The sequence below is a fragment of the Lampetra planeri genome, chromosome 1, assembly GCF_965212315.1.
Source record: "Lampetra planeri chromosome 1, kcLamPlan1.2.h2, whole genome shotgun sequence".
Lineage (NCBI taxonomy): Eukaryota > Metazoa > Chordata > Hyperoartia > Petromyzontiformes > Petromyzontidae > Lampetra > Lampetra planeri.
Window position 1 is genome coordinate 2,879,426 of NC_136107.1, and position 23,232 is coordinate 2,902,657.

General features: G+C 45.9%; 1 protein-coding gene across 1 annotated transcript in view; it reads left to right on the plus strand.

The window, feature by feature from the left end:
• Positions 1-23,232, plus strand: part of LOC144727742 (polypeptide N-acetylgalactosaminyltransferase 13-like) — a 90,446-nt gene that overhangs the window by 28,641 nt on the left and 38,573 nt on the right. The window contains exon 4 of the mRNA XM_078606840.1: positions 11,683-11,849. Coding sequence (XP_078462966.1) covers positions 11,683-11,849 — 167 coding nt within the window. The remainder of the gene's footprint in view (positions 1-11,682; positions 11,850-23,232) is intronic.

Genomic DNA, 23,232 nt, shown 5'->3' on the forward strand with positions numbered 1-23,232 from the left:
CTGGGAAGTGGATTACTTGTTCTCTCTGCCTGTGTCCTCTCTTTGGAATGTTCACACTTCAATTCTAACTTAGCAATCTTTGAAATACGTAATCAACCAGGCTATGCGTTAATTGTGTGTTGACCGACCCTCTGTGTTGTATTACATTACGTTTCGATATTTTACTAGGTTATTTAATTTTGGTGTGTCCTTCTCCTGATTTTCAGGCTTGCTTGCCGTGTCATCGCACTTGCAGCACCACGTTTTGTTGTCCACTCATTGATATGCTGATTTTTTCTCTAACCCCCCTCCCTCTCTCTGCGTCCGCCCTCTGTCTATTTACGGCCACCCCACAGAGACGATCACCTCTCTCTGTTGTCTGTGTTGCTCTCTCTATGTATCTTGGTGATGTCTGTCTGCTAATGTGTCTGTCTATAGTTTTCTGGTTAGATTTTATGTCGCTATTTCATTGTACCTGATGATGATTGCTTGTGTTGCAATCGAAACGTCGTATTCTATTATTTAATTTAATTTATTGTTTTATCTTTAGACGTGACTTAACCGAAAGAACCAAATAATGGTACTGGGAATTATATTAAGAGAATAAGATAGTATACTGGGTTGTTTTTTTATCTGAAGAAGAAACAAGCGACAAATAACAAACATAATTCCAATGAAAGCCTCTTGTTGTCCGGGACGACGCTAATTAATAATATTTGTTCCAATAACTTTGCGCGATTGTGATTAACGTTTTTTATATAATGCATTGATGCATTCGTTAAGAATTCCTCTTTGGCAGACACAGCCTCGCGTCCGAACGAACCGTGCTATGTAATTTACACGACGAACTGACAGCCGTTGTGATGTGCCGTTCATATGTGCTGGAACTGGGACAGAGAGGACTTAAAATCTTAAAGCGCTGGTATGAAATTGCAATGAAGACTGGGACGGTGGCCACCACTGCAGTATAAGCCTGCCATTCGTTTTTTTTTTAAGTATTGACTACTCTTTGTTGTGCGTCAGTCCACAAAAAGCGCACTGTAGAACACTCTTTTTTAAGGACGGCACATTTGCGGAAAATACATTTTTCAATGCAACTACCTCTATTTTATTTGAGCAGGTAAAGCACACTGAGCTGTTCGTGCTTTCTCAGAGGCATCCTGGCCACACGAGATAACTCATCGAGGTGGCTTGTATCGTCATATGTGGGGATACATCGTGGGTGGTAAAACCGGAGGAGCCGGAGGAAAATCCACGCCACCACGGGCAGAGAGGAAACCAGCGAACTCCAAATATACAACGGGCATTGTCAGGGTCGGGATCGAACCCATGACCCCGTCTGCGTCCCAAGTGAGGGAGATAAAATGCAATGAAATTCAGATTCATAAGTATCCAAATATCTAAATAACTGAATAGGACCCAATCTCAAAATTCTCCACATTCAAGTGCACCAAACTGCTCCGCTATCTCTCTAAATATAATTTGGAGTACAGTATTTATTGAATTAATGCATAGTGTTCATTGACGGTCACCCAGACTATTACATGTAATTTTGTTGATTTCTGCACTCGGGAATCCTGTGCACGAGGTGATTTGGTGGGGTTTTAGCCCCTTCTTTGATTTAAATATGGAAATTATTGCAAAGCGTTCTGAGAGGCAATTGTATTCATGAAGCTATATAAAATGTAATTATTATACATTTTCCCATCATTAGCTTTATGTGGGCCATCTAATGCTTTAATCGTTATGTCCCGTAACATTACGTACTCTTATTTACAGTACGTGTAAGGCCTCTGATTTTTGCATGCCTGCAAATCGTTTTGTGGGCTTTTGTGCGTAGAGTATGTGTTTTTGCAATCGTTTTCAATATCTGAACAATTGAAGCACTGAAATCAGCCAAGGGTAAGTGTAATGAAAAGAAAGGTCAATTATCGCTTCATGTATTAATGCTCCTCCCACAGTTTAACATCAGCCACCAAGCGCATAGACTCCCATAAATTGCACGACAGTATTATTGTATTCACCAAAATGTTTTGGAAATTCAATTACATCAATGAGAGTCGCTGCAGTATTAAGTTCAGATTTCAATCACTCTTGATCATTGTCGCCTTCGTAAGGCCATGAGAGATGGCGACTGCTTGGGGAAGCTTTCATGGAGCAGTGGATTGACCGCAACCGAAAATGATGATGCACATGATTAATGCGATTCAAGCTTCAAGTTAATTTTGTTTAATCAGGTAATAAATCAAGAGACCAGATTAGACATTCAGATGTATCTTGGACAATCTTTTCAAACTATTTGAAATATACATCGTCCAATGCTGACTTATTGGTAGGCATTCTCATTATTACCAGTTCCCTTTGTAATTTGAAGACCGTAATTCAAGGTGTGGTGACGAAACCAGATAATGCCATAGTCAAAAGAGTGATGGCATTTCAGTACATGGCCTCGGCACCACCGATTAGCACGGTGGGCTACGTACGGTGCGAAAGACGTTCAACGTAGATTCATTCAAGGGGGGGCAGACAAAATGAGCATCACCGAGGGTGCCGTCGGACAGATGTTAACCGTTATATTAGTTACAAAAAAAAAATCTGTCGTTCATATTGAAAAACCTGGCAGGTGTTTGCCAAGTATTTTGTAAATACGATGAAGCGGGTCACCACATTCTTACGACGACAGCTTGTGACGAACATTGTTAAGACTGCGTAATTGTGAGACGTTTAAAGCACAGAGCTCGTAACATGACGACCTCGTTACCCGTGTTTTTTAAGATTAACCTCCATTGCGGCGAGGGCTCCAAAGGGCACGATGCCTGCCCGACTATGAGGGGGGGACCGAGGTGACGGGGATCTAATTAAAGGGGGCCCCGTTTGAGAGGCTACGAGTGTGCGCTGTGCCTGCGGGCGTATCTGAAGTGTTTCAGGTGTATTTGTGCAGAGTAAAAAAAAAAATCCCCGGGTATAAATCAATCAGCCGCTTTTATTTATAACCAGGTAAAAGCCCATTGCGATGCAATATCTCTTCCTGCAAGGAGGACTATGGGTCAAAAGCAGGGCGACATTAATCACAAATGCCATCGCACGTTTTAACGTATTTAACAGGCGTGATACAACAATGGAGATCTGGTGGTTGCATCGCTGAATTTGGTCGCGAAAGCCGACGTGTTATTGGTCGCGAAAGCCTACGTGTTAAACTGTTTATATACATGAAAAATAAAAAAAATAAAGCCGCGGAGGGAGCATTAATTGAATGTAAATATTTTCTCACGTGGTAAATAAAGGCCAAATCCGGATTGCTTCCCTGCGGTATTTGGTTATTGCAGGTTTGCGTAGCGAGTTAGATGCGCCAGCTGTATTGGCGATAGCGAGCGTTGTGTTGCATACAGTGAGTGGAAGTGCGGTGGGGTGTTTTTTTTTATGCCTCATCTGGTTTTGGCTGTTGGTTGCCGGGGCTGCTTTTTTTGGCAGTGAATAAATTTGCCTGGATTGGGTTCATCTGAAGCCTCCCTGTGAGAGTTGATTTAGTGTGACGGCTGCGAAAGTTGTCCTTCGTTTGGCAGCTAGGACACGGCAACCTTGAGCTTTACTGAGTGCGGACAAACGACAGAGAGCTAATTACACCAAGGATCCCAGTAGAATCTGGACCTCCAGTTTTATGCCAAAGCCGGCCAATTTAGAAGGCGTGCTGCGAGAGAGGCTTCTGGAATAATAACAGTGACAGATGTACGCTTAAAAAGCTTACTAACCTACAAATCTTTACAATCATTTACGTGTGATCAATGGAAATCCCCATCTGTAGTGTATTAGAAATGTCGTCCACAGATGCCAGTTTCAATGGAATTAATTGAGTACGGATGTGGCACCGTTTTGATTCCAACAAACCCCTTGGTAGGATCATTGTATGTATCCCCATCCGTATGTACTGCACACCTTACAAGCTGCCCTGCAGCTATGGAAGGTCCATATGCCAGCTTGCCCATTGTCTAATTGGGTTCTGTTGAAGCCCAGGCTGCCACACACCATGTGTCCACCCATTAAATTGGCCACAGACCTGTGCCAGAAATGATAGCAGTGATTGTATCAATGATTATCCTCTGAAACGTGATCATATTTAGCCAACAAAAAAGGGTGCGTGGTCTTTGTCGACGATACCAAATCACAAGACAGCCATTGGTGATGAGTAGTGAAATTTTAAAAAAAGGGCAGAATGGAAGTTGTGTGGTTTTGATAATTTCATTTGGAAAGCCACCGGTATGTTTGCACCCTCTGGGTTATTACCCAGGCAGCACTTTGACTTGCAAATGATACCCTTGGAGAAGAGGCCATTATATCAGAAGTAATAACTTTATTATTGTGACTGGGTCGGCTCACATCCCCGCGCATATTGGCACACCAGACGTATTTCCTCGCTGGCATCTCTCTCCGCGCGCAGTGGCAGATATACCCATGCTGCACCACTTGGGCAATGGTTGAGTTACCAGGTTGACTCTTGGAGAAATGCACACACCTCTAACTCGAGCCTAAGGGGGGGGGGGGGGTGTCAGACATTTGTGACGATGTGTGACGAGGAGGGGGGGGGTTTGAAAATTGTGACGTCACATCAAAATGCGCAACTTTAAATAGATATAGACAATACGTTCTACTTAATTAAATAGACGTTTTAATAATTTGTTTCTCCTACAACATCAGAGTGCAGCGCCACATTAAATACGCACTACAATGACAATAGTTTAAAGCGATTTGAAGCATATTTTATTTTTTTTTGGGGGGGGGGGGAAGATCTTTGTGACATCATATTTGAGGGGGGTGTGACGATGGGGGGGATTGGTCAAAAATCGTCCAACATCGCGTGACGTCATTTATGGACGGCCCCTAAATCACGACCTCAAATGAGAGTACCTGGTGCGATGTGTAAACATCGCCACTTGGGAGGACACGTGACCGGGCTTGGCGCTGACCTTGCCGTATGCATGTGTGTCGAACTGCCATCGCACCCAACATAGTCAACCAGAATCTTTATTTATACAGGAAGAAATCCGATGAGCTATTAAGCTCTTTTTTAAATCCTTTATATTAAGTTCGCTTGCTTGCTTAGGACCGTGCAAATCTTTCGGTCGTTTTTTAACCCACTTCCCGTGATCCAATCGAGCTGACATTTTCCACACAGACTCGTTGTGCGTGACAATTAATGTTCGTCAAATTTTTTTCCAAAAATTTTACACTTTTTAGGACAAAAATATTATATTTAATTACCAATTGCTTAATGGTGCAATGCAATCATCTGACCCATAGGTGGCAGCCATCTCAAGCCAGAGGACGAGAGGACTCCAGCCGCTACGCATATAAAGGATTTATAGTGAACAACTTTGTGTTTACGGGTTATACTTATTTTGCACATGTCCAGCATGGGCAGCTCAGAACATTACAACAACAAACAGTATAACAGTTTAACACGTAGGCTTTCGCGACCAATATTATTCATAATCAACGTTTTTGGGTTTAGATCGCGTTATTTATAAATGTGTCGTAACCCTCCACCACCCGACACGGCCAATCAGTAAAAAAAAGTGTCACGTTGACAAAAGACAAATAGTTCACTGCTTTAGCCCACCGGTGTGTTGAAGCGCGAAACCACAACATTTACAATTTGAGTACGACGTTTCGCTGGTAATTGCATCCAGCATCATCGGGCAATTCGCCCGATGATGTAAATGTTGTGGTTTCACGCTTCAACACACCCGGTGGGCTAAAGCAGTGAACTATTTGTCTTTTGTCAACGTGACACTTTTTTACTGATTGGCCGTGTCGGGTGGTGGAGGGTTACGACACATTTATAAATAACGCGATCTCAACCCAAAAACGTTGATTATGAATAACAAACAGAACAACAACACGATGGGGGAGTACTCATTGCCCGCCAGTAGGGTACCGATTTTATTAAATGCCACGTGGCCTGCCCATGGACATGGTGTAAATTGACCCACAGATATCCTTTTCAGAAGTAGGGCAGCTTGGTAAGCCTGTTGGTTGTCTCAAGTGGCACTTGAGGGCACTTTTTTTTTAATGCCCATAGATAACTGTAAATAATGTGCTCATTTAGCCACCACTTTATTGCCTTTGTTAGGGCGTGATTTGTTATGACAGAGAAAGTCACCCCGTTGCTTTAATGGTGGCAAAACAAACTCATTGTTGCGCGCACGTCAGGAATATCCTCGTGCAGGCAACAGAAGTTGTCACGATGATCCAAATCCGCGTCGAAACATTTCCTGTAAATTTCCCCGGCACGGGGCAGCAACATGAGCTTTTTTTTAATTTAATAATGATAAAACAACAAATATAATAATGTCGTAGTAATAATCATAATTCAGTGACGCTGAAATAATGACCCGATAATGGTGGCGACGGAACCCGTACAGGGAAAGGCAATATTTTTGCCGATGCTATGGTGACGGATTATACATTATTAATGCCGTGTCGCCGTGTTTTTTTTTCTTCCCCGACAAAAGCATTTTTAGCCTTCCCCCTCTGCAAAAGCAATAGGCAAGGGGGAATATTGCAGAGCCAGATCATCGGCGCCTCCTGCATCGTGATGGACACTCGGTGCATACGGGGAGTCACTCTTGCCCGTGTGCGTCCGTCACAATGGTGACTGACAGGGTTCGGACCTTGGTGACAATTAAATAGCTATTCCCAGCCGCCATGGCATTCGCAACTTCTGACGTTCATAACTAGGTATGGGATTTTAATGAACTCAGATTGGCGTGCGTTAAATGCGTGCACGCACGCACGCGCGTCTGTGTGTCTACGTATACCGTTGAGAGCGGTGGCACAGCGGTGAGCGCACTGCGCTACGAACCCGGCGACCTAAGTTTGATTCCATCCCAATAACAGTGGCGGGTGTTTGAGGCGTTTCCTGGACCTCCCCTACGTTGACTCAACCTTAAGTGAGTACATCAGCATAGTGGAGACAAAGGCAGTTGAACGTGGTGTTGGCTGCTTGCCCCTGCCGTGCAGGCCATCATAGGTGCTGCTTGCTTACAGCTCTTGCCCCAACAGTCCGTTAAAGGCTACGCGGGATATCTTTGTGTACACATACACAGATTGTACGTGTGAATACGCACACACGTATGACGCTACATGTACGCACGTGGAAGTATATGTCGATGATATTCAATGTGTCACCATATTGGTATATAGATGAGCATATTCAGGTTAAGAGTCCTGTTTAGTGCGCGCGTGAGAAGATAACGCCAATGACCATATTCTGCCTGAATGTGCCCTATCCGATCAGATTTCGGAAGCTAAGCATGGTTGAGACTGGATAGTGCTTGGATGGCCGACAACTTTGCATACTAGTCATTACAGGCTGTGGATGCTATGTTGTGGGCGGCGGAGCAAAATCCACTCTTGAACTGTACTTCTAATCTCTCACATCTATTACCTGCCTGCTTTCAGCTCAAATTGACCAGCAATGTGAAGTATGTTCAAAGCAACCTCCATGATCACCTGCACGGTGTGGGGAGGCCCTTTATCCAGCTGTCCATTGACAAAAGGCCATGCTACTTCGACTACATTCGATATAATGGTCAACCTAAACATTAATATTTCAAGGTCTTACACATTGCACAGTGGAGCACAGCTCGTTTGCCAAGCAGAAAAGCCATCCCCGTGCGGGAATTACCCCCATGCCTCGGCATCCACCCACGCTCGGAGCACTGCGCAGCAAGCACTTTGTTACTCATTCGTTTTTGCTCGAATGAGTGATAACATTTCAGCCATTGATAGCGCTGATATTGGAAATACCACGGCGCGAGACGGAACGACAAAATAATGCGAATTTAGTCACGCGGCGTATCTATCACGAGCCGCCGGCGGTGGCGGCGGGGGGGGCGCGGTGCGGCGCGTTGCTTCCTAAAACTCATGCCGCGTTACGGCAGCACACGAGCGTGGCACTTGATGCTCTCCCCCCCCCCCCCCCCCCCCCAAAGATTGGGGCTGGTTTTTTTTTTTTACTGATCATGGCTTCGTGGCATCATCTCCCCACATCCATCTATCTCAGCCTCCCACGCCCTTGGAATTCTCGTGCTGCCCTTCCATCCGTCCAATCGTCCGTCCGTCCAATAGTCCATCCGTCCGTCCGTCCCGTTGCTGCGCGTCGATCTGTATTCACCACCGCTCTCCAATCCGGTCATCCCGCACCGCCGATGAGCACGATTGGTGACTAATGGTGCGAAAGAAGTTCAACACACGTGGGTACATATGCGTCGAGCTATTTATTTAAACAGCCTCCCTCGCCACGCTCACTCATCCTCCAGCTCCGCTCGATCCATCGACGTGTTCTTGATCAATTTTCTTTTTGCTGCTAAATAGACCAAGTGGCTCGACACGATGCAGCGCCATGGCTCTGCGGCCGATTTGAGCCAAAGTGAGGCCGAAATGATTCCCAAGCGGCGAGAACCTCGGAGCGCACACATTGTGCGATTGGCGTGTGCGCACTCTGCGGTGGTGGGGAAATTGTTCACGTTGGCTCGAGAGGAGCTCAAGATCAACGCAGCGATGGTGTTTATTTGAAGGGATTGTTTCGCTGATTGTATAATTGTGTCCTGCAGGGTTCATACATTTGTGTTCCAATGGATGAAAATGTATTTTGATCAATTGTATATGCAGTCGGCACAGTGCCGGATGAAGCTAGTGCGGGGCCTGTAGTATGTTATAGAGGGGCCCTAAATAAATAAATAAACACAAATGTTTTTTACTTGCATAGTAAAGTTATTTTATTTTTTGATTTGCAATACAGCCAGGTAGTACGACAAATCTCTAACCTTAAAGGCCCAGTCGTTCATAAAAGTTGAAGGCGGTATTGTACTATAGTAATAGAGCAAGTGCAGAATCACTGAGCCAGAATTGATAGCTTGAAAGCATTGAGAGCGGGGCCCTTGAAAGTGCGGGGCCCGCAGCTACTACACGTGCAGCTACTACACATGTAGCTACTGCACATGTAGCTACTGCACATGTTGCTACTACACGTGTAGCTGGGCCCTTGAGAGTGCGGGGCCCGTAGCTACTACACGGGTAGCTACTACACATGCAGCTACTACACATGCAGCTACTACACATGTAGCTACTGCACATGTAGCTACTTTTGCTACTACGATAATCCGTCACTGGGTCGGCAGTGTAATTGGGTACACCAAAGTGAGTCGATCGGGAGGCCACGTGTACACCCCCCCCCCCTCCACTTGGACTGGGTGGAAGAGGGTCTCTCACGAGCTCCATCAAGCGGGAATCTCCTTCTGCCAGCAATAGCACGAGGAAGGGATTTCAGGGATGTTTCTTTTACCTTCACCACCTAGATATGTCGTAAGTATTCATACTCTTAGGTTTTTTCGGTAAAGTCACGTAGGTAATTTTTTTTTTACTACTAAAAGTAATAATAAAAATAAAATAGAATAATAATATATTATTTTATTTTATAATAATATATTATTATTTTAGAATAGAAATAAAATAAAATAATAAAGATTGCTTTATTTTATTGATATTATTACTTTTAGTAATTTTTTTATTTTATTTTTTACCTACGTGACTTTACCGAAAAAACCTAAGGGTAAGTCGTAAGTGTTGATGATGTATTTAAATGCTACGAGTTAATTTGAATAATCTAAAACCATTGTGTCATGAGCTTTTTTTTTGTAATTTCAATGTTGCATGGCATGCCTCTGTTTAACTCCGACGCAACTTTTTGGGGAATTTCATTGTAATCTCCTTTCTTGAATGGCATCAAAGCGCCACAAAAAGACCTGCGATGAATGTTTTATGTGTGGTTGATTACATTATTCCTCTTAAAGCATTTTTTTATTTCTTCACTCAGATTGTAACTTGTCTTTCCTGATATCGCTTGGCTTTCAAATAAGCGTTCGTGTCAATGGCAGGACGTTGTGATAAGCAGTTCCGTACATCTCCCTCTGATCCTGAACATGAAATACGATACAAAGGGTGCTGCTTTCTAACCATAGCCACATAATAATACATATGCCTGAGTGGATAAATGAACATCCCATTGATCAGGACAGTCGAGTAATAGCTGTGTTTTGTCTCATCTGGAGTGCATTATCAGCTATGGGCTGGCTATTAATTCCTGGAACATTATTTGCAAACCGAGGCTGGTTTTGCTCTATTGTCATGACCCAATTCGATTGTAATATTTGGATGATAATTGTTTTTTTACCCTTCTATCTGGCAACAAAACTGATACCTTTTTTTATAAGGAGTCATGTTTGCATAGACCACAATACCTGCAGCCATAATGCAAACAAAAAACATAACTGATAATATATGCACTGTCCTTGAAGTTGATTGGTCCACACCCGAGACAGCTTTCCTTAGAGCCTAGTCTCACATGGGTTGGATCAGATGACGCCAAAAGGCGCACCTAAAAAAAGGTGTCAGTTTTGTTGCCAGATAGAAGGGTAAAAAAACAATTATCATATTTTTTACTGGCAAATGAGGTTCCAATGGTGTAATATTTGGCTTGGTGCTTTGTGGTGCTCTGTGACGTCACTTCCGTTGGACGCTCGGATTGGCCCAATGAGAGTACTACGTACGTGTGCGCGTACGTTTGCCCTTTGAACTTCTTTCACACCGCATGTCGCCAACCGTGCTAATCGGAGATAGGGCACCGAGAAAAGCGCATGCCAGAAGGGGCGTAGGGACGATCTCATTCAAATTCGCATTCACTCCATTGATTGCGAACGTTAAACAACAACAAAAAACGAAATTACACGGCAGAATTTTTTTTTACTCAACTGAAACTTAAATATACCTTGATGACTTCTTTCATTATTCATGTAAGCATTATTGTAATGAAAAGTGGTGGTGGGCCAGCAGGCTGCTCTGGTTGATCCACCCTGCTGCTAGCCCAGGCAACGGCAGTGCTGAATGCTGTCTGGGAGGGGGTCATGGTCCTTGTGAACATCGTGAGTTTAGATAACGTCTCAAGTGAAATCTTGGAAATGGCTGCAATAGCAAATTAGATTAGGCACTTCCCTTATTTCCTTTCAAACATGCCATGCATCATGCGCCGAAAATACAAATCTGTTGTTCATGGCACATCACGTTGGGTGGGGGCTGGAGGGGCATATGGCTGTCCCATGGAAACCATGCATTCGATAATTGTATTATTTTTGAATGTAGAAATATAGCAACTTAGTTTGTAAAAATGTCCCCCTTCTCACCCCCCACCCCCGGTTCTCCCCCCCCCCCCTTCCCCTCTTCTGCCCTGTCCCCTGTGTTTTTTTTGTCCCATTCGTTGTCCTTCCCCCGACCCTTTTCCCACTCCCCATTTCAACGTTTTCATGCCCTCGCTTGTGGTCCCGCAACCTGGGTGGGCCAGTGAGCCCAATTCTCCCCCTTCACGAAGCCCCGCAGCGCCCAACCTCGGGCGTTCGTTCGCCCCGTGATAGCCGCTTTGTGTCGGGCTCGTGTTGAGTTGTAATTATAAATAAAAAAAAATGATTGAAACAAAAACGCGAGTTAATTTTTAGGTGGTGCACCTCATTCCTTGACCTTTACTTTAATTATCGATTTTTTTTTATCTTCTTGCGCCTTGTCCGCCCATGAATTTTTCCCTTTTAGCAAAAAAATATAAAATACAAAAATTGACCTCGCCGACGCCCCGCATTGCAAACCCGGTGTGCCCAGGTGCAAGACGAAGGCGTACGCGGACGGGCTGCCCGCCACCTCGGTGGTCATCGTGTTCCACAACGAGGCGTGGAGCACGCTGCTACGCACGCTGCACAGCGTCATCGGCCGCTCCCCGCGACACCTCCTCACGGAGATCGTGCTGGTGGACGACGCCAGCGAGAGAGGTGGGCCCGGCCCCCACCCCCCACCCCCCCCCACAAATACCACCCCCACCCCCCATAACCCCCCCCCACTCCCCCACTCCACCCACCCCCCCACCCCCCCCCCCCCACCCCCCAAAACCCCCAACCCCCCACACCCCCACACAACCCCCAACACCCCAAATACCACCACCCCCCCACCCCCCACTCCACCCACCCCCCACTCCCCCACTCCCCCCACCCCACATAACCCCCACTCCCCCACACCCCCACACAACCCCCAACACCCCAAATACCACCCACCCCCACCCCCCATAACCCCCCCCACTCCCCCCCCCCACTCCACCCACCCCCCCACACCCCCCCAACCCCCCTCACCCCCCTCACCCCCCTCACCCCCCCCCCCCCGCAACCGGCCTAGCCCCAAGGCTGGCGTGCCGCCCGCGTCACCGCCTCGTGTAGATGTTAACTATCTCGCCTGGTATACAGGAGGTTGTGGGTTCAATCACAACCCTGTCGATGCTTGTTGTATATTTGCAGTTCGCGTCTTTCTCTCTCTCCGCGTGGCCGTGTGGATTTTTCTCCAGGTCCTCCGGTGTTTTTCCCTCCACATTTAGAATCAACATTATGTGTTTATCCCACTTGATTAGTCACTTTGTTAAGCTATCGTTTGTGACCAGGTGGCTTCTGAAAAAGAGCCACATATCTCAGAATACCAACACAGATGAAGTCGTTTACCCCACACCTCCGATTAGCACGGTCGGCTAAGTACGGTGCAAAATAAGTTATACGTACGTACCTAAACGCTTGCTCAAACCCACAATTGGAGGGTTCCGAGTTCGTACGCTGTGTCAAGCGGTTGACTCTGCAAAAGGCTTCTCTGTCGTGTCGGTTTCCTCACGCGGGTACTAATTGTGCTTGAGCAACATTGCCACCCACAGTGAATATACAATGCCGACCGTTTCGCGGGCAGTCGACAAAACAGCGGGCGTTCGCGGAGAGAATATGATCCCTGCCAGGGTCCTATTTTCGTCGGCCGTGTTCTATCCAGTGCTCGATGCATGCCCTCTCCAGATCATGAGGGGGGCCACTGTCACAGTCCACCTGCACACGAGCTAATCTCATCACTCCGTCGCCACGGTTGTGGTCTCCTTTGGACATTACCATTCTTTTGGCAGCCTTTCTAACACCAGTCACGCGTAATTGCAACTATCCCTTAGCGATGTGTTCTGCTGAAAGCCTACATAGTTTTCCCGAGGAGTCGGTATGTTGTCTCTAGTTTGAGTCTGTTACATTATCCATGTGTTGCTTTTTGTCTCTCAGTGCAATACCCAGCATGCATCTCGACACACTACTTTGTGCGCTTTTCAGCTTTTGCTCCCATGTACTTTGTCAGAGTTCCATGTTTTGAATCCATAAGCACGTTTAAGTGTTTTTGCTTCAGTTGCTTTTCATGATTATACTTTGTTTCAGAAAGATGTTTCTAGTGCCACTGCGAATAGACTCACTGAGTGTGTTGCCCATTTCTTGGCTGTTTTTCACATGTATATTTTGTACCCTGTGTTTTGCTACGAACGGTATAATGGAATAGTGCCAAATAAGTGGCGAGCTAAAGAAAACATGGTGCAACTTTTTCTTAAACTACAAATTGCTTTTTTTCTACACTTTTACATTCACGCAGCCTGGCCCAAGAAACTCTTATCGTCACAAAATTCACGTAAAAAAATGGATATATGTGAAGAGTTATTAAAATATCAAGTGAAATATTGCATACATAGAACTCCTGTAACATAATTGGGAAAACATACTCTTTGGTTCTTTCGATAAAGTCACGCAGAATTTCGATTTAAAGCTTTCGTGACTGCAGGGATTCATCTTCTTGGTTTTTTCGGTAAAGTCACGTAGAAGGGAAGTAATAAAATAATAAAAATAAAACATAATAAAATGAAACAATTCTCACGACGTTTCGGCCACAACGCAAGCAGCCGTCCTCAGGTGAAGAATGACCTGAGGACGGCTGCTTGCGTTGTGGCCGAAACGTCGTGAGAATTGTATTTTATTATGTTTAATTTTTATTATTTTATTACTTCCCTTCTACGTGACTTTACCGAACAAACCAAGAAGAAAGTCACGCAGGTACAAAATAAATTAAATCACGACGTTTCGGGCGCAACACAAGGGCCCGTCGTGATTTAATTTATTTTGTACCCACGTGACTTTACCGAGAGAACCAAAGAGTATGGATTCCTGCAGTCACGAAAACTTCAAATCTAGATTAATAATTGGGAAAAGAATGAGCAAATGACTGACGCTCAACGCAAACATGATTTTAGATCTGACAATAAGCAATGTGATCATGAACGCACAAAGAAGGTACATCAATGATTGACCTCCACTGGTTTGTAGAGACGAGGGTTGGTGGATTGCGCATGTTGTGGTGCTCCCTTCCCATGGGGGGGGTCATGATGCCATTCCCTGGCCTTTCCAAAGCTTGTGAATTGATTATGTCATTTGAACTTGTATATTAATTCTATATTTGAAGCTTTCGTGACTGCAAGGATTCATATTCTTAGGTTTTTTCGGTAAAGTCACGTAGGTAAAACATTAAAATTAATAAAAGTAAAATAAAATAAAAATCACGACGTTTCGGAGGCAACACAAGCTTCCGTCTTCAGGTGGCTGTGACGGTTCCACCTGAAGACGGAAGCTTGTGTTGCCTCCGAAACGTCGTGATTTTTATTTGATTTTACTTTTATTAATTTTAATGTTTTACCTACGTGACTTTACCGAAAAAACCTAAGAATATGAACTTGTATACTTTATTTATTTAAGGGGCACCACGGTGATCAATGTTACTTCCTCGCCTGGTTCGATCCTGAGCCTGTCGCCTGTATACTTGGAGTTTGCGTGTTCTCCCCGTGGTCGCGTGGATTTTTTTTTTATCCGGGCCCTCCGGTTTGTCCCACCACATTTAGAAACATGCGGTTAGACTATTTAGATGATTTCGATGCTATAAAAGTACAAATGATAAGCCACCTTGTTGAGCTATCATTTGTGGTCGGGTCGCTTTTGAAAAATAATTTAATACCTCAGTGGGCTTTGTCTGGTAGGATGGGGATGGTTTAGTTGTTGTATTTGTTTGTGGTTGGGTGATTTGTTTAACCTTTCTTCTACTCTACATTCATATCGTGTTTTTGTACCGTTTGTTGTTGTAACGTTCTTACCCCGTGCCCCGGCTGGACATCTGTGAAAAAATATCTTTATAGCTCATCGGATTCCTCCAGTATAAATACACATTCTGATTTTGATTCTGAAATATAGACTCCACCTGTTCGACGGGCCACACAGCAGGAGGTGAGAGCGGTGAGTCCGTGCGTGGCCCACCCCATTATTTTATTATTGACCACTTCCGTCCACGCCTCGTTCCCGCACCGCGCACTTGTCTCAGTCACAGTTTTGGTGAGCCCACAAGCTGCTAACCCCTAGTAGCCACAATGAGTAAAAAACAAACGTCGCTGGAGAGCTTCTTTGAAAAGGGGGAAAGACCCAATGATGAACCCCTCCCGGTCCGTGAAAAAATTGTCTTCCACGAACCGGTCCCTGGTGCCAACAAGGTTGGGGCCCGCTGCTGTGTGGGATAGAACGCCGACCCCAAGCGCGAATGGCTTTTCACCGGAAGCTCCGGTTTCCTCTCGCTTATCATCCACCGATTGGCCAATAACGCCTCAGGACATAGAGGACCACAGGAGTTGGGGGAGGACTGGGGGGGGGGGGGGAGGAATTTGCCATCGGCTCACCGCCTGGCTGTGACCTTTCAGCTGTCTCTGGTTCCAACCTTGCACCCTCTAAGCCACTCTCTGCTGTCTCTCGACGAGAGTGAGCGACTACTGTGCACGTACAAGTTGATTATTATTAATTCATAAATCGTGGCCCGAAGAGACGAGGATTGAACCGTAGAAAGGGCTTGAGAGAGAGAGAGAGAGATAGTCGTAAAAATGTTAAGGAATTCTCTGCGGATCTTTAGAGCAAAACAATCATATACCCAAGGAAATTAATCATTTTTGGTTGAGTAGGAGGAGGATTTTTCCAATGTCACATCTGAAGAGATAACCACCGCCTGTCACGGTTTGAAAATGAAAAGTAAGAAAAGTGAAAAGCCTTAGCACCCGATAGAGTAATTGTGGATATTATCAATGAAGTGGGAATGGTTGTTGAGAGAACTCGCGGACTTATTGCCTAAATGTTTATACAGAAATTAAATGCCTCAATCACGGAAGTATGCCTTGATAAATCTTCTATTTGAATAGGGAGACAACTGATTTGAGGAACTTTAGACCTCTTGGCCTCTTATCGCACACACATATATGTATACTGTACGCTTTGTTCACAAATGTCACAGAGAACCGAATGAAATGTGAATTCGTGTATGTTTATTCTACCGTTGACTGCGCACATAATATCAATCGGATTCTAGAAAAGACATATCCGTATCAATTCCAGTAAACCCCGGTCTAAGCACGTCTTACATAAGCACAGATCTACACTGGCAGGGGGGAGGAAAAGGGGCACCTTCTGATACAAAGCACGCCGGCCTTGCTCGCAAAGCGGTGTGTTCATACTCTTTGGTTCTTTCGGCAAAGTCACGTAGGTAGAAAAATAAAGCAAAATAAAAAAAAAACCACTGCACCAGTTATGCCCATTTTCTGTAGACTTCTTTGTGTCTCTCTGTCCCTGTCTCCCCGTATCCAATGTCGTTTTCCATCCTCCCTCCTTGCACCCTACCACTGGAATCAACCCCCCCCCCCCCCCCCCCGTACATTGAGCAGTCCCCCTCCTTTAACCTTTTTTCTCTCAACCATGATTTGAAGCTTTCGTGACCGCAGAAATCCCATACTCTTTGGTTCTTTCGGTAAAGTCACGTAGGTAGAAATAGAACAAAATAAATCACGACGTTTCGAACGCAACACAAGCGCCCGTCTTCAGGTGAAAATCGCGATAGCCGCGATGTCTGCTGCTGCGAGCAGCAACGATGTCTGCTGCCTTTTAAAATCCTTTATATTAAGTTCACTTGCTTGCGCGCTTACGACCGTGCAAATTTTTCGGTCGTTTTTTAACCCACTTCCCGTGATCCAATCGAGCTGACATTTTCCACACAGACTCGTTGTGCGTGACAATACATTTTCGTGAAAAAAAATTTCAAAAATTTTACACTTTTTAGGAAAATAAAAATTATATTTAATTACCAATTGCTTAATGGTGGCAGGCAATCATCTGACCCATAGGGGGCAGCCATCTCAAGCCAGCGGACGAAAGGACTCTAGCCGCCATGCATATAAAGCATTTATAGTTAAAAACTTTGTTTTTACGGGTTAATTTTTTTTCCGTTCCTCTCTCAAAGCCTCACCCACCTCTTCACCATCGCCCATTGCTTTCCCCTTCCCTCCGCGCACCCCTCCACTCCCTCCCGTCCCTCCCCTGCTGCCCTCTGTTACGGCCACTCATTCCTCGGCCCTTGCACCGCCCCTTGCCATCAAGATCACGCGATGTTATTGTCACAAAGCGCCCTGAGCTCTACAGGCGCTCTATGAATGTAAAATAAGGAAAAGAAGGTTGATTCGTTAGAAACCGATGCAGTCATCCACGGGCTTTGACAAACCAGGGCTTAAATAAAATAATGTATGGAGGTGATCAACGCCCTTGACGAGGGAGCGTTGTCCCCACGATGGAGATGCACACTCTCCCAATGCTCATTTTGAGTACAATTCATAATATGGGTCAGATCGCCTTATTTATAAATGTGTCGTAACCCTCCACCACCCGACACGGCCAAATAGTAAAAAATGTGTCACGTTTACAAAGGACAAATAGTTCACTACTTTAGCCTACCGGTGTGTTGAAGAGTGAATCAACATCATTTACTCGATCCAAGAGTAAGTAGGTACATTGATAAAGGCACAGCTCTTATAGCCTGGGTTATCACGAGTGCACAAAATGCATATATTGTTATCTCTATTGAACACTTCTGTCTGTTCCTACTGACCTGGTAAATTGTCGGTGAAGGTGTCTCGAACATCACACAGCGGCAGTGAGTCCCAGGCCGATGGACCGCTGAGTAGGTGAGTGGGTGGGTGAGTAGGTGAGTGGGTGGGTGAGTAGGTGAGTGAGTGGGTGAGTAGGTGAGTGGGTGGGTGAGTAGGTGAGTGAGTGAGTGAGTGGTGAGTTCCAGGTCCGATGGACTACTGAGTAGGTGAGTGGGTTGGTGAGTAGGTGAGTGAGTGGGTGGTGAGTTCCAGGTCCGATGGACTACTGAGTAGGTTAGTGGGTGAGTAGGTGAGTGAGTGAGTGGTGAGTTCCAGGTCCGATGGACTACTGAGTAGGTTAGTGGGTGGGTGAGTAGGTGAGTGAGTGAGTTCCAGGTCCGATGGACTACTGAGTAGGTTAGTGGGTGGGTGAGTAGGTGAGTGAGTGAGTTCCAGGTCCGATGGACTACTGAGTAGGTTAGTGGGTGGGTGAGTAGGTGAGTGAGTGAGTGGTGAGTTCCAGGTCCGATGGACTACTGAGTAGGTGAGTGGGTGGGTGAGTAGGTGAGTGAGTGAGTGAGTGGTGCGTTCCAGGTCCGATGGACTACTGAGTAGGTTAGTGGGTGGGTGAGTAGGTGAGTGAGTGGGTGAGTAGATGAGTGGGTGGGTGAGTAGGTGAGTGGGTGGGTGAGTAGGTGAGTGAGTGGGTGGTGAGTTCCAGACTGATGGACTACTGAGTAGGTGAGTGGGTGACTAGATGAGTAGGTGAGTGAGTGGGTGGTGAGTTTCAGGTCCGATGGACTACTGAGTAGGTGAGTGGGTGGGTGAGTAGGTGAATGAGTGGGTGGTGAGTTTCAAGTCCGATGGACTACTGAGTAGGTGAGTGGGTGGGTGAGTAGGTGACTGAGTGGGTGGTGAGTCCCAGGCTGATGGACTACTGGGTAGGTGAGTGGGTGGGTGAGTAGGTGAGTGAGTGGGTGAGTAGATGAGTGGGTGGGTGAGTAGGTGAGTGGGTGGGTGAGTAGGTGAGTGAGTGGGTGAGTAGGTGAGTGAGTGGGTGAGTAGGTGAGTGAGTGGGTGAGTAGGTGAGTGAGTGGGTGGTGAGTTCCAGACTGATGGACTACTGAGTAGGTGAGTGGGTGACTAGATGAGTAGGTGAGTGAGTGGGTGGTGAGTTTCAGGTCCGATGGACTACTGAGTAGGTGAGTGGGTGGGTGAGTAGGTGACTGAGTGGGTGGTGAGTTTCAGGTCCGATGGACTACTGAGTAGGTGAGTGGGTGGGTGAGTAGGTGACTGAGTGGGTGGTGAGTCCCAGGCTGATGGACTACTGGGTAGGTGAGTGGGTGGGTGAGTAGGTGAGTGAGTGGGTGAGTAGATGAGTGGGTGGGTGAGTAGGTGAGTGGGTGGGTGAGTAGGTGAGTGAGTGGGTGAGTAGGTGAGTGAGTGGGTGAGTAGATGAGTGGGTGGGTGAGTAGGTGAGTGGGTAGGTGAGTAGGTGAGTGAGTGGATGGTGAGTTTTAGGCTGATGGGCTACTGAGTAGGTGAGTGGGTGGGTGAGTAGGTGAGTGAGTGGGTGGTGAGTTCCAGACTGATGGACTACTGAGTAGGTGAGTGGGTGAGTAGATGAGTGAGTGGGTGAGTAGATGAGTGGGTTGGTGAGTAGGTGAGTGAGTGGGTGAGTAGGTGAGTGAGTGGGTGAGTAGGTGAGTGAGTGGGTGAGTAGATGAGTGAGTGGGTGAGTAGGTGAGTGAGTGGGTGAGTAGGTGAGTGAGTGGGTGGTGAGTTCCAGACTGATGGACTACTGAGTAGGTGAGTGGGTGACTAGATGAGTAGGTGAGTGAGTGGGTGGTGAGTTTCAGGTCCGATGGACTACTGAGTAGGTGAGTGGGTGGGTGAGTAGGTGACTGAGTGGGTGGTGAGTTTCAGGTCCGATGGACTACTGAGTAGGTGAGTGGGTGGGTGAGTAGGTGACTGAGTGGGTGGTGAGTCCCAGGCTGATGGACTACTGGGTAGGTGAGTGGGTGGGTGAGTAGGTGAGTGAGTGGGTGAGTAGATGAGTGGGTGGGTGAGTAGGTGAGTGGGTGGGTGAGTAGGTGAGTGAGTGGGTGAGTAGGTGAGTGAGTGGGTGAGTAGATGAGTGGGTGGGTGAGTAGGTGAGTGAGTGGGTGAGTAGATGAGTGGGTGGGTGAGTAGGTGAGTGGGTAGGTGAGTAGGTGAGTGAGTGGGTGGTGAGTTTTAGGCTGATGGGCTACTGAGTAGGTGAGTGGGTGGGTGAGTAGGTGAGTGAGTGGGTGGTGAGTTCCAGACTAATGGACTACTGAGTAGGTGAGTGGGTGAGTAGATGAGTGAGTGGGTGAGTAGATGAGTGGGTTGGTGAGTAGGTGAGTGAGTGGGTGAGTAGGTGAGTGAGTGGGTGAGTAGGTGAGTGAGTGGGTGAGTAGATGAGTGGGTGGGTGAGTAGGTGAGTGAGTGGGTAGCGAGCTCCAGGCCAATGGGCCGCTGACCGCAAATCCGCGAGGTCCAAATCTCGCTGTCCGAGTGTGCCGGCCAATCAGCGTGTCGCCACGTGCTGCTGAACGGAGATGGCGACGATAGACAACTGGGTGGTCGGGCGCACACACACACACCACGTGTCCATCAGATAGTGTGGAGCAGATTGATGTGGAGGCTCGCCAACTCAGACCTGCTATTACTTGACTGTTGTTGGCTGTTTTGCATTATGAATGCATGTTCGGGTGTCTGTTTACAGAGCGAAAATAAGTAATGTTGCAGCACGTGGTAGTAGTGAAAGTTCTGGAGAGAGAAAAAAAACCCGCAAGGGATCGGTTGGCAGTGGTGTAGAAACAGTTTGCCTGCAAAACACTTCATCACCATTATCATCATTCACACTTTCCAATAACAGGAAATGAATACTGTATTAGGCTAAGCAAGCAGTGTAAATGGGTACACCACAGTTCGTTCTAGATTTGAAGTTTTCGTGACTGCAAGGATCCATACTCTTTGGTTCTTTCGTGTAAAGTCACGTGGGTATAAAATATGAAACAAATTAAATCACGACGTTTCGGACGCAACACAAGCGTCCGTCATCAGGTGGGACAACCACAGCAAGAGACAATTGCTGATTGTCAATTGCTGATTGTCAATTGCTGATTGTCAATTGCTGATTGTCTATTCCTGTGGTTGTCCCACCTGATTTAATTTATTTTATATTTTATACCTACGTGACTTTACCGAAAGAACCAAAGAGTATATATAATTTACCAGTTCAGTAGTCACAGTTCAGTAGTCACAGTTCAGTCGATCGGCAGGTCCACGTGTGGTGGGGCAAAGCACGGCTTCTCCCACCTCTTCCAAGACATGTGGCCGGCGTGGGAGTGTCTCTCTCATGGATGCCCTTCTTCCAGCAGTGGCATGAAGCATGAAATATCAGGGTCGCACCTTTTATCTTCTCTATCTTATATAAGGCTCACACTTTGCACGATGCGCATTTTAACCCAAAGGTGATGGTGGTGCAGTTGCCCATGACGACTCGTGCGTTCTAATAATTACAAGATGCGTTTTTTTGTGAAGGTTTTGCTTAAAAAAAAAGAATGAAAAAAACGTTGATTGTATTTGTGAGCATTTTCCATTGCTGCCATTCATGTAAAATATGTCACCATTTTCATCATGACACCGAGATTCGCATTATTGTCACACGGAGTGCCAAACGTCCATTCCTTCCATGGGGAAATTTGCTCATTGAATCCTGAGGGTGTGATGACAGCTGAGCGACTGACTGGCAATTGAAACAGCTCAGCAAAAAATGACTCTTACGTTGGCTCTGAAGGGTATTTTATTGGGCACTTTCACCGTTTTGTGGCTTAAATGATGGTTAAATGTCTTGAGCCACTTTAGATTGAACTGCCATTCCAGGCCGAGTATAAATATGTGATGACAATCCAGTTTTTGCCACAGCTTTGCGACCGTCTGAGGCTATAGTGTGCTGGAGGGTCAATTAAAAGGATGATTAGATCTCCTTTCATTATTTCTTGTTATGCGGAAATTGTTCCCGCTAGAAGCAATGGCTCATTATTCCCGCTTATTTGCTTGCGCACGTTTAATTTAAGCCTCGGATTCCTGACATTTTTAAAATTGACTCTGACCTTGTCCTTGACCTCTGGGCTGGGGCACCATATCGTTTCAAGGCACCAATTGTTCTGATAAACTGTCGGCAGACCACATTTGTTGCAAATCTGACGAGAGGATTTTGTTTTTTTTCCCCATTCTCCTGCGTGCAATCTCAAAAGGCTGCGATGAAACTAAACGGTCGGTCTATTGCAATCGTGAAAGAGATTTTGGCGGGCAAGGGCGCCGCGCTGTAAAACACTCGTGCCTCACGGGCAGAAGGGCCTGGGTTTGATTCTCGACTCGGGCGCCGTTTTTTCTTGACGGAGTTGGTTTTTAAATCCTTTATATTAAGTTCACTTGCTTGCTTGCTTGCGCGCTTACGACCGTGCAAATCTTTCGGTTGTTTTTTAACCCACTTCCCGTGATCCAATCGAGCTGACATTTTGCACACAGACTCGTTGTGCGTGACAATTAATTTTCGTGAAAATTTTTTTCCAAAATTTTACACTTTTTAGGAATTTTTTTTTATATTGAATTACCAATTGCTTAATGGTGGCAGGCAATCATCTGACCCATAGGTGGCAGCCATCTCAAGCCAGAGGACGAGAGGACTCTAGCCACCACGCATATAAAGGATTTAGAGTGAAAAACTTTGTTTTTACGGGTTAATTTTTGTTCTCCCCCTGTTCTGCGTGGATTTTCACTCAGCTGTTCTGGGTATCCTCCCATGGCTAGAAAAACAAACAAACACACACACGTACAATATAACTAGTATTGGTCAAGCATCCCAGTGCTGAAAGTTTACCTGCAAATTACTCAATTGAGATTACACACAGAAGCAACAACACCAGAAAACCTGGGTCTCTGTGTGTCTATGTTGTGTGTCTCTCTCTCTGTGTCTATGTTGTGTGTCTCTCTCTCTCTGTGTCTATGTTGTGTCTCTCTCTCTGTGTGTCTCTGTGTGTCTCTCTCTCTCTCTGCTTGTGTGTGTTTCTCCGTGTCTGTGTTTTGTCTCTCTCTCAAATTTTGTTCTACATCGAAACGTCGTATTCTATTATTCAATTTATTTTCTTTCTACGTGACTGTACCGAAAGAACCAAAGAGTAACCCGAAAACCTGACAGGAGCCTCCTGAAAAAGAGCTTTGATACGCAGAGACGCTTGCCTATGGACGCAAGGATAAGAATAGAAGAAGAATACTTTGAAATTGTTTCATAGAATATAATGGACCTTTTGTTTTGCAATACGGTACCCTGATACATCTGTGTTCCAGTTGTAACA